Below are 12290 nucleotides of genomic sequence, written 5' to 3'. Positions count from 1 at the left end.
AAATACAAGCAAATACAGACATAGATTCTTGTTCTCTCTCTTTTTTAAAAAATATATTTTTTTATTGATTTTTGTACAGAGAGGAAGGGAGAGAGAGAGTTAGAAACATTGATGAGAGAGAGTCATCGATCAGCTGCCTCTTGCACACCCCCTACTGGGGATATGCCCGCAACCAAGGTACATGCCCTTGACCAGAATCGAACCCGGGACCCTTCAGTCCTCAAGCCGACGCTCTATCCACTGAGCCAAACCAGTTTCGGCTCTTGTTCTCTTTTTTACACAGAATGTCATGCACTATCTGCTGCCACTTTGATGAGTGCTCCTCATTAGTAGGCGGAGAATATCCTCATTCTTTTTCATGGTTGTGTACGTGCAACATGTTCCCTTGTGGAGGGACCTTATTTATTTCACCAGTCCTTCATTGATGACTATTGATGAGTTCTATCCACTTTACTATTACAAACAGTGTTGCAATGAGCATACTAGTGCACAGAGTCATTTTGGGTATGTACAAGTCAATCTGAAGTGTAGAAGTGGAACTGTTGGGTCAAAGGATTTGTCTTAATTCTGACAGACGCTACCAAAATGCCTTCCTAAAGGAGTTGTGCCAATTTACACGATTACAAAGATCGTGTGAAAATTCCTCTTTGCCTACAGCCTTTCTAACTGTGTATTATCGACCCGTTGGATTTTTGCCAACCTGATAGGTGAAAATTGTTATCTGTAGTTTTAATTTGCATTTCTCGTATGAGTTTGATGGCATTCTTATACATTTAAGAGCCATTTGCCGAAACCGGTTTGGCTCAGTGGATAGAGCATTGGTCTGCGGACTGAAAGGTCCCAGGTTCAATTCCGGTCAAGGACATGTACATGGGTTGCGGGCACATCCCCGGTAGGGGGTGTGCAGGAGGCAACTGATCGATGTCTCTCTCTCATAGATGTTTCTATCTCTCTATTCCTCTTCCTTCCTCTCTGTAAAAAAATCAATTAAATATATATATTTAAAAAAAAGAGCCATTGTATTCTTTTCTTTGAATGATTTCTTCCTTTTTCTCTTACTGCGTTATTCACATTCTTCTAGAGACTATTGGGGAGATTTGACCTTTGCCTGTGACGTGTTGCAAGCCTCCTTCCCTGCAGTCTGTCAAGTCTTTGGTTTTACGTGTGGTGCACTTTATCATTGGTTTTTAATTGTCATTGCTTTTACTTTTATTTTATTTTATTAACTGAAAGAATTTATCGTTTTAATTTCATATTTCATAATTGTGAATCTTAAGAGGGGGGGGGGGAAAGACACCTACTAAGATGGGCTCCTAGTGGCTGATCAGGCTAAAATGAAAACAGCAGCACTAAAGAAACAGAACCAGCCTAGCAGCCACTTCTGCACAGGAGCCTCTCACACACACACTATTCTCTCCTTGATACACAGAGGCGGTGAGTCTTCCTTGTTAGGCTGTTAGAAAGCACCCAGAGTCCCAGCACCACGCTCTCCTGGGAAGGAGAACAAGTAACGTGAGTGGATAGAAAGAGGCTCCCCCTGGCTGGTAGCTCAGTTGGTAAGAGCATCATCCCCATACATCAAGGTTGTGGGTTTGATCCCCAGTCAGAGTACATTCAAGAAGCGACCAATGAATGCATAAATAAGTGGAAACGACAAATGGATGTTTCCCTCTCTCTCTTTCAGTCTCTCTCTCTCTCTCTCTCACCTTCTCTTCCTCCCTTCTTCTGTCTCAAGAAAAAAAGAAAAGAAAAGAAAAGAAAAGAAAAGAAGAAAAGAAAATAAAGAGGCTCCCTCTATCCTCATCTGTCTGGTTGAGACATTCCTGGGCCAGTGGGTACCATCATGGGATGGGTGGGATGTCTGAACATCGGGGGCCCAGACATCATTGGCATGGATGTGGCCTCATTCCAGAAGCGGGTCCCCTGGCATCACCCAGGAGGAGGAGGGCCCATCATTGTCATCACGGGCCCCTACATATGGGTGCTGGCATCATACCAGGGCAAGGAGGATCTGGGAGACGGGGACGTGGGGTTATTGCCCTGGCAGGTGGAGGAGCGGAGAATGCAGTAGGAGGTGTCTTTCCTTATTGAAATGTTGCTGTTATTTTGTCAGTCAGATTTGGAGCCTGCTTTTTTATCCTATTCTGTGTGTGTGTGTGTGTGTGTGTGTGTGTGTGTGTGTGTATGGGGGGAGGGGGAGATTTGAGAGTACATTTATTAAAATTGGGGACAGTGAAACATGGAAGGGCCTGGGATAGAAGAAGCAACAGCAAGCTAGGCAGGGCTGCTTTCTCTAGAAATGTTACGGGGAAGAATGAGCCAAGGTGGGGCTGCTATCAGCTCCCTGGACGGTCAGAGAAAAGGGGCCTTGGAGACAGGCTGGGGGTAAGCCCAGGAGGAGCTGCCGGCCCATTGCTCCTGGCTGCAGGTCAGTGGGTCTCCCGTGAGTTAGGAGATGCCTCCCGTGGGGAAGGAGACGGGGAGGGAAAGGTGCAGGCCTGCTCCTGGGAGGCGGAGAGCAGGCACACTTGGTCTTAGGGTTTTAAAGGCTGGGCGTCTTGGGGAGGTTTTAGGGAAGCATCTCAATAGAACATTCCTGAGCTTTCCCAGGTGCCCTTTCAGGGTTGTGGTCTCCACTGGTTGGTCAGCACCAGGGCAGAGGGTCACCAGGCATTGCAGCTGGTCCTGGTGTTGCCCACCTGGTTTTGCTGCTTTTCTGGGCCTGGAGCTGAAATACAATTGAGGCCTAGATGTTATCTCTAGGGAGGAGAGGTCATGCGTCTAAACTGCATGACCAGCAACATACCAGGGAGGAAAGGCCACTGTGTGTGTGTGTGTGTGTGTGTGTGTGTGTGTGTGTGTGTGTCCTGGGCCAGTTTTACCTGTTGCTAGTTCAACAGAGCTTTCTGTTCAGTGACCTTCTGTATGTAGCTGTAAATTTCTGAGCCAGTTTGCTTAGCTGTCTTAGTCTCCCCACCCCACTTGCCAAGGGATGTTCCTAGCGTCTTACTCTCCTGCTTCATTCCTCCCTCAGAGATTTCCATTCCTGAAATCTTTTTTTTAATACATTTTTTAATATTGATTTCAGAGAGGAAGGGAGAGGGAGAGAGAGATAGAAACATCAATGATGAGAGGAAATGATTGATCGGCTGCCTCCTGCACACCCCACAGTGGGGATCAAGCCTGCAACCTAGCATGTGCCCTTGATCAGAATTAAACCTGGGACCCTTCAGTCCTCAGGCCGAGGCTCTATTCACTGAGTCAAACCAGCTAAGACAATCTCTGAAATCTTCTAGGGGTGATGAAGGAAGGGGGGAAGGGCTCTGTCTTCAGAAACTGCTTTCTGCTGACAGGGGTCTTCTTCTTGATCTAAGGGAGACAGAGCCTGGGGTCCTGGGAGATAAGTTCAGGGGTGAGGAGGAACAGAGAAGCTATTATCTCATCCTTCTAAAGGGGTGTGGGCCAGGATCCCCGAAGCATTCTCATCTTGACATGGAATTGTTTTATCCAGAAGCAAAGTTGTTAATTGCCCCATATCTCACTGACCCAATTATTTCGTCCAGAGAATAAGTCGTTCAGTTACATTGTCGAGTCTCCTCTCAGGAGGTGGCGATGCAGGTGGGCTCTGCAAGTGAGACCTGGAAAGAGAGCGTGACCCCTGTGGATAAGCAAGGCTCCCCAGGGGGCCCTCATCAGCTTCCGAGTCAGGCTCCGTTCCTTAGAGCTTGCCGGTGACATCCAGAGTCTAAGCCTGTCTCTCTACACATGACATCCCTGTCTAAGTCTGGGCTGATAAAACCACAATGAGAAACTGGCTTTCTGTGTCTGAGAAGGGTGGTCAGGTGCCCCGAGTCTCAGCACCATATGTTCCGGCGATGCTGCTGGAGAAACAGCGCCAGTTGCTAGAGGTGGGGTTCCCAATGAAGGACGTAGGAGAAGGGAGCCAGCGGGGCTCTGCAGGCTCAGGAAACAAGGTCCTATCTGGGCCACCAGAGAATGTTCCTGGAAAAGGGACCGGCCTGGGGTGGAGTAGGTCTGCCTTGGGCCAGCCAGTAGTGCATGGATTCTTGACTTCATGCAGGAAAGATTTCACAACACGAGTCCAGGTGACGTTGAGAGCACGTTAATTAAAGCTGGGACAGTGACATACGGAAGGGCCTGGGACAGAAGAAGCGACAGGAGAGAGACTGAGTGGGCTGCTCTGGTTCTCTAGAAACGTTAGAGGGAAGAAGTGAGCCCAGAAGGGGCTGCGGTCAGCTCCCTGGAGAGCCAGAGGAAAGGGGGCCTTAGGGACAGGTTCAGGGGGTCAGCCCTTTGACTACCATTGCTCATTGCTCCGCTGGTTGCACATGGGGACCCTTAGAGTTTGGGAGGCATGCCTGTGGGGGCAGAAGAAGAGGAGGGAAAATGTAGGCAGACATCCATTTCTGATAGCAGCCTTTCACATTCTTCTTGTGTTTCCCACCGCTGCAGTGTGTCTTTCTCACAGATGGAGAGCCATGGACAGTAGCCCCAATAAAACTGGGCAGGCCTTTGGCCACTTCATTGCTTTCAAGTTTTAAAAAATTTTGAAATAATTTCAGATTTCCCCTTGCGCTAACACCTTTCATAACAAAACCAGAAAGCTGATATTGACTGAGTATTGTTAACAAACCTGTGGATTATATTCGCATTGCCCTGGTTTTCTCAGCCAATCCTCTTTTTTTTTTTTTTTTTTTTTTTTTTTTTTTTTTTTTTTTTCTGTCCCAGGATCAAATTGGGGATCCCATTTTGCATTTAGTTTGCCTTATCTTTTTCCATTGGTGACAGTTTCTTAGTCTTTTCTTGTCCTCATGACCTTGACAATGTTTAACAGTCATAGTCTGGTATTTTATGGAATGTCCCTCAATGGGAGCATGTCTGTGTTATCATTCTGGGGAGGATAACGCAGAAATGATTTGCTTTCTCAGCCCATCACATGTTATTGACACTGGCCACTTGGCTAATTTGGTGTTTACCTGATGTCTACAGGCAAAGTTACTATTCCCCCCTTTTAACTGTCAAGTGTTTAGGAGATGGTTTAAGGCTGGGCACATATCCTGCTTTTCCTCCAACTCTCACCTGTTCACAGCCAGGACCACCTGCATAGTTTGTGGGGCTCAGAGCAAAATGAAAAAGCAGGGCCCCTTTTCCAGAAATTAAGAATGACCAGGTAGCGGTGCTCCCCTGAGTGGGGGTTAAAGTCGTTCTTGAGAGGAACGTCTCTGTCCGAAGAGAAAATGAGTTCAGCTCTGAGAAGTGACCTTGTAAACAAAACAAAGAGGGGAAAACAGAAGAGAAACAAGAAATTAAAGATGCTTTTGAACTAATCGAGACGGATAAAGATGAAGCAACAGTTTATCATGAATTAAAGGTGGCAATGAAAGCCTTGGGGTCTGATGTAAAAAAAGCTGAGGTGCTGAAGATTCTTAAAGATTAAGACAGAGAAGCCACAGGGAAAATCACCTTTGAAGATTTTAACAAAGTTGTGAGAGTCTGGATATTGGAAAGATATCCACATGAGGAAATACTGAAGGCATTTAAACTATTTGGTGATGATGATTCAGGTAAAATAAGCCTGAGGAATTTGCGACAAGTTGCCAGAGAATTGGGTGAAAACATGAGTCATGAAGAACTTCAGGCTATGATAGAAGAATTTGATAAAGATGGTGATGGAGAAATAAATGAAGAGGAGTTCATTGCTATTATGACTGGTGACATTTAAAGAATAATCTTATGTATTCATTAGAGGCCTGGTGCATGAAAATTCATGTACTGGAGTGGGGGTCCCTCAGCCCAGCCTGCCCCCTCTCATAGTCTGGGAGCCCTCAGGGGCGGGAGATGACCTGGCGATCAAGGGAAGGTGACACCCCATCACACCTCTGCTGCTGCCACTGCTGGCAGTGCAAGCCTCGGCTGGCTCTGGTTACCTCAGCCTCAGGCAGCCCTGGGTGGCTGGACAGCCACCATCCCAGGCTTGCCTGTGCCTCGGGCCAGCTCTGGGAGGCTGGGGACTGAGAGGACTGGGGGACTCCGGAAGCAGGCGCGCAGAGCTGCTGGGCCTGCCTGGGGCAGGCCCTATCTTGCTACACGCCTGCTGCCCTGGCAGGGCTGAGGGGACTGGGCGCTGCCACTTTGTAGCTGTGGGCCCTGCCATCTTTGAGGGTGGGGCAGTCAATTAGCATATTCCCTCCTTATTGGCTGTGGGTACTGCATCTAGAAATTGAAGAGCTCCCAGGACCCACCCCTTCCTGGTGACTGCGCTCTTATGGCATCTGTGACTTTAGCTCCTGTTCCCACGGGTGCCGTCCCTGTTCCTCTCATCCAGACGGTGAAGCTAGCCCTTCAGGTTCCTCAGGGACCTGCTCACACAGCTTGCAGGGGGCAGGGAGCAAACATGGGGATGTGAGGGTGCAGAGGAGGGGCCCTGGAAGCTGGGGGCAGGGAGGCAGCCCATTGTACGAAAGAAAACTGCAGTTTCTTTCATACAAATCTTGTCAGTTATTAACATGTGTCCAGTCAGTACATAACATGTGTCCAAGGGCCCTGTTTCGGGGGCCACCAGTGTCCTTGGCTCTTATGGCTGCTTTCACAGTATCTCCTCCTCTTCTCCCTGGTTCCCCTCCTCCCTCTCAGGAGCCCACTCCTGACTCACGCAGGAGAACCCGCCCTGCCTTTGGATCCCAGCTCACTCCAAGGCGCTTAGCTACAAAGCATGGCTGGAGGATGAACTTTTTTCCTTTTTGCTTTGAAACTGTTGCTATTTGTTCTTCTGGGTTTCTGGAAAGCCTGCTTTCTAAGGCTCTCTGTGTGGGAACCAGGCTTGTCCCCGGGAGGGAGCAGTGGAGGAAGACGCTGTGGCCTGAGTGAGAAAGGACTGGGAAAGGGTCGTTCTTAAAAAATTTAATTTAAAAAATCATTATTTTTTGTTTGGAAAAGGCAATATAAACACAAAGGGAAAAAAAACAATCTGTAAAAAGGAGAATATAGTGAAAAACAAGCCTCTCCCCCACCATCAGTCCCATAATTCACTTTCCTAAAAGCCACCGTCACCAGCTGCTTATCAAGTTTTTTTGAAATATTTTTAGGCACATGTGAGCATACACTATATGTACAGTAGTATGTGTATGTTTAAGGATTCTCTGCCTTTTCAAAACAATTGGTAGCATATTCCACATAAGGCTTTTCTTTTGCTTTTTCTGAACAGACAGGTGAGCTCTGCTCTGTCTCTTGGTCCTTGACCATGAGCATGGAGACGGGGGCTGTGCCTCCAGCCTGGGTTCCAGAACAAGAAGACCTTCGGAATAAAGGCACAGTTGATCCGCATCTTCTGAGTAACGTGGATGAGAAACGAAACTTGCTTGTTGTAAGCTCTAAAATTCCAGGGATGTTTGTTACAGCAGCCTAACCTAATAGAAGCTGACTTGCTCAGGCACAAAGTCCCAGGTGGCTCTGCGGCATCAGTGCCTATGAACCGTGGCCTCTGGATCTACCACCAACTGATAAAAAAAAGTTCTGGTTATTATTTCAGGATCAAGACATGTCACAGGCACTACGACATCCCATACTTGCTAGTGGCAGTGCCAATTGCTTTGAATATTTGGGGAGCCATTTGGCAATGGATAACAAGAGAACTGATAATTTTTACCTCTGAAACTCTAGCCCAAGAAAATAATCAGAGATATACAGGAAGTTATTGTGGAGTTCTTTGAAAAACTGGAAGCAATGTAAATGCCCCATCAGTGTGTGCACATTATTCTAGATGATGGATACCTACACAGTAGCTGAATGTTTAACGTGATGGGGAAAATGTTTTAGTCGTGCGTGAGATGCACAGGATTCGGAACTCTATCTGGATGACAATCCTAATGTAGATAACAAGAGTGGCATGTGCTGTTGATACATTATGTGACGAAGCATTTCCTCCCACTCTCCAACCTGTAAATACCTATAAAAGAGTGAGAAGAAAGAAGCAAAAATAGTGGTTATCTCTGGGCAGCACTTTTTTCTATATTTCCACATGTTCTATGATGAACATGTACTACTTTTATAATCAGAAGTAAATAACCGCTGCTTCAAAATAGGAATTATTTCGGTCACTTCTAGGGCTGTGCCTTTGCGCTGCGGCTGCCCGGGGACTTAATTGGGCTCCTCGTCTAAGAATAAGCCCCGTGTTTAATTAGGTCACTCCCTGCCGACCTAGAATCTCCCACAGGGCTCAGCTTGTGCTGCGGCACGGGAGGCGCTGCTGGGAGGGGCCCGGCCTGCAGGTGCCGTGCCCCTGCCTGCATTTAGCCCAGCCTGCCGGCTGAGGAATGTGTGTGTCCCCGAGGGCACTGCCACCTCATGCCTCACGGCTTCCATGACCAGGCCTAGCGGTCCGCCCCCCACCCCCGCTGAGGTGCGCTGTTTGTGGGGGGCGGGGACGTGAGAGGAGGGGCAGCAGAGAGAGGAAAGGCCCAGGGAGTGAGTGAGGTTTCTAGAGCAAGTCTTCCCTGTCCTCATCTGTCCGGGAGAGGCGAGGATGACAGAAGAGTGACACCTACATCCCAGGCTGAAGTGAGACTCCAGTGAGAGAGAGAACTGAGGACACGGTCCTCACTCAGAACTCGCAGATGTTCCTGCGAGGGGGCGAGATTCCCAGGCCTGAGAGGCGTCCGGCCTCTAGAGTGCCCACAGGTTCTAGCGTCGGCAGGATTTGCCCAATGTCTTTTTAAAACGGAGGTCCTGAAACGTGGTTGTACATGAGAACCCCCATTCCCGGGCCCCACTCAGGACAGTTGCTCGTGACTCTTGGGAGGGAGGGCCCGGCCCAGGCTCTGGGCTGTCACTCGCAGGTCATGGCCCTCCTGGGCTTGAACGGCCCTCCCTCCTGTCCCTGCCTGGCTGGCGCTCACCTGTCGGAGGCGGTGTCCCTCCCCGGCCGATTCGAACACGCAAACTGGTGCTCCACCCTGTCCTCAAAGGTCGGCCCCACACAGGTGATTCAGCGCAGCAGGAACGCAGAATCCTGGCCCCACCCACACCTGCTGAGTCAGGAGCTACAGTTAAACCAGCCCTGGCGGGGAGGGGGGGAGGCCATGTGCACACTGAGGTCAGAGCAGGGATGGGGCGCTTGTGAGCTCGTTGGTGGGTCTGGGAGGTGGGGATCCGGAGCAGGTGGAAGGTCCTGACCCTGGAACTCAGGCTCCTGAAGGGGGTTTGAAGGCTGCACAGCTGTGGCCTCTGAGTGGCGTCTCCCGGGGCTCAGGCCTGATGTGTTCGTCCATCCATGTGTCCCTGGAGAAAGCCCTGGGGAGCCCCACTCCTCTGGGTGAGGAGCCACGGGAACCCTGAGCTAGGCCCCGGTCTGCGCAGTGGCCAGGGCCCAGGGCGGGGCTGCCATCAGGGTGGTGTCAGGGTTCCGGAGTGTGGCCGGGTTTTCTCTGCAGTGGGACGGAGGCAAGCACAGCCTTGTCCCTGCAAAGGCCTGTTTTTGGTGAAACTCAACTCTCCTGTTGTCCTGCTTCTAAATTCTGCTCCCGAAGGCCCGGATCTGGGATGGAACATTCTAGAAGGAGCTGGAATTCCTGTGGGACTCCTCACTCAAGCTCGGGGACTGACCTCCTCCTGCCCTGCACGCCTGCCCTGCCACCCCCCCAGCTGCCTGGGCTCTGGGTGAAGCCACATGTGTTTTCACGACCGGCATGTTCCTGTCCAGGATCAAGAATTGAACTTGAGCAGAAACCTGGTTTGGCTCAGTGGATAGAGAGTCAGACTTCAGACTGAAGGGTCCCAGGTTCGATTCCAGTCAAGGGCATGTACCTTGGTTGTGGGCACATCCCCAGTGGGGGGTGTGCAGGAGGCAGCTGGTCGATGTTTCTCTCTCATCGTTTCTAACTCTCTGTCCCTCTCCCTTCCTCTCTGTAGAAAATCAATAAAATATATTAAAAAAAGAAAAAAGAATCGAACGTGAGCCCTGGCCTGTGTGTCCCAGCTGGATGGACATCGTCCTGTGCCTCGACTCCCAGGCAGGACACATGCCTGGGTCGCAGGATCCATCCCCAGTAGGGGGTCTGCAGGAGGCAGCTGATCTACATTCTGTTCTCTCCTCCCTCTTCCTCTCTTTCTCTTAAAAAAAAAATCAATAAAGATATATTAAAAAAAACTCTGAACAATTAAAAAACTGAACTCAAGTCTAGTACTGAGCCTTGAGCTCTGTTTCACCTTCTCATCCAAACTCATGCCAACGACTCAGGCCTCCCCTCCCGCCCTGGCCTGAGGCCCGTTTCTCTGACATCTCCCCGCCTCCTCCGTCTCACCATCTGTCTCAAGTCACCCCGTCTTCCTGCTCTGCTCCTGGGGGTCCAGGCCTCCGTGCGGACAGGGGCCTCCGTCCCTCACGCTTCCGCCCTCCCCCATCACCGGGCAGTCTGTGAGCGACGTGCATATTCTTCCAAGCTCGTCCTTTGCCAGAGTCACTACACCAGCTCCAAACAGGCCTCCACGGCCCAGCCACCCCTCCCTCCCGCGTGTCCTCCTCCCCCGGGCCAGGGAGACTGACCTCCCAAACAGACGGGGCGAGGCCATTCTCACAGCATCGCCTGTGGCCATCACCTCCACGAGGACGTCCCGGCTACCAACAGGCCCTCCCCTCACATGCCCGAGGCCCCCCACGCTCACAGGCTGCCCTCGGCCTGCCTGCTTCCGACTCACCCGCTCGGCTTCCTCCTCCAGCAAGTTCCCCGGATCCCCTGGGCTCTCGGGGGCTTGGGTTTCCTTTCTCACCGCCTCCTTGGACTGCGACTGACTTGACTTCAGGGCAGGTAACACGTCTTCCTCACTGAGCCCAGCGCAGCGTGGCATGAGGTGATGCCTAAGGAACCGGTGGGGTCTGATGAGGTTGATTTATGTACGATGTGCCCGAGGCGACCGGAATAGGCACCGTTTCTGACTCTCCCGAGGCCTCCTGCTGCTCAGGACTGTGCTCTGGCCTGTCCTCAGCTCGCCCAGACCCCGGTGAGCAGCAGCCTGACTTGGTGAGCATCCCTGACTCGGGCTGCAGGGAGGGACTCCGTGGTCTCTGTGGGGGGAGGTGCTGCTCCCCCCCCCCCCCCCCAGGCCTGGGAGCTGGCCCCAGGGCTTCCTTCCTGCCAAGGCCTGCCTTCGGCTCCTCAGCTCCTCCTGTGCTTACCTGGACTGCCTTCCCACATGCCTGGACACAGCCCTCAGCGCAGGGCAGGCTGCCCCAGGCTGCTTGCCCACCCCCCTTGCCATCCTCAGGGCCTTCCCAGACCCGTGCCCACCGCGGCAGCACTGTAGGGAGCCCAGGCTTTCCAGTTTAGGGATAAATGAAGTCTCACCCTCAGGGGCCAAATTACCTGAAAGAGGATCTCCCCCCCACCGCAACCCCCCAAGCTTTGTATGTTGTCACTGGGGAAGCTTGGCCCCTGGCACCCCTGTCCCCAGCCTGGGTCCCGAGGGATGGGCAGGCCGGGCTGTGTGGGCGGCAGGAGCTGCAGGCTCCCTGATGCTCCAGTCTGAGCTCAGGGGTCAGGCCAAAACCAGCACACACACACACACACACACACCTCTAACTGCACTCATACCCTCTCACACACACACACACACACACACACACACCTCTAACTGCACTCATACCCTCTCACACACACACACACACACACACACACACACCTCTAACTGAACTCATACCCTCTCACACACACACACACACACACACACACACCTCTAACTGCACTCATAGCCTCTCACACACACACACACACACACACACACACACACACCTCTAACTGCACTCATACCCTCTCACACTCACACACACACACACACACACACACCTCTAACTGCACTCATACCCTCTCACACTCACACACACACACACACACACACCTCTAACTGCACTCATATCCTCTCACACTCACACACACACACACACACACACACCTCTAACTGCACTCATACCCTCTCACACACACACACACACACACACACACCTCTAACTGCACTCATACCCTCTCACACACACACACACACACACACACACACACACACACCTCTAACTGCACTCATACCCTCTCACACACACACACACACACACACACACACACACCTCTAACTGCACTCATACCCTCTCTCACACACACACACACACACACACCTCTAACTGCACTCATACCCTCTCACACACACACACACACACACACACACACCTCTAACTGCACTCATATCCTCTCACACTCACACACACACACACACACACCCACACACAC

The 12290-nt window shown here is 51.1% G+C and overlaps 1 protein-coding gene and 1 pseudogene across 1 annotated transcript in view; both read left to right on the top strand.

The window, feature by feature from the left end:
• Nucleotides 1-844, top strand: part of SLC20A1 (solute carrier family 20 member 1) — a 38542-nt gene extending 37698 nt beyond the window's left edge. Inside the window, exon 12 of the mRNA XM_045580981.1 lies at nt 786-844. Within this exon, the coding sequence (XP_045436937.1) occupies nt 786-814 (29 nt within the window). The 3' untranslated portion in view covers nt 815-844. The remainder of the gene's footprint in view (nt 1-785) is intronic.
• Nucleotides 845-4734: 3890 nt separating this feature from the next.
• Nucleotides 4735-5744, top strand: LOC118717651 (annotated as a pseudogene).
• The last annotated feature ends 6546 nt before the right edge of the window (nt 5745-12290 follow it).

Source organism: Pipistrellus kuhlii, unplaced genomic scaffold (assembly GCF_014108245.1).
Source record: "Pipistrellus kuhlii isolate mPipKuh1 unplaced genomic scaffold, mPipKuh1.p scaffold_m20_p_13, whole genome shotgun sequence".
Taxonomy (NCBI): Eukaryota; Metazoa; Chordata; class Mammalia; order Chiroptera; family Vespertilionidae; genus Pipistrellus; species Pipistrellus kuhlii.
Note: the sequence above shows the minus strand (reverse complement) of the source record. Positions and strands in the feature narration are given on the sequence as shown.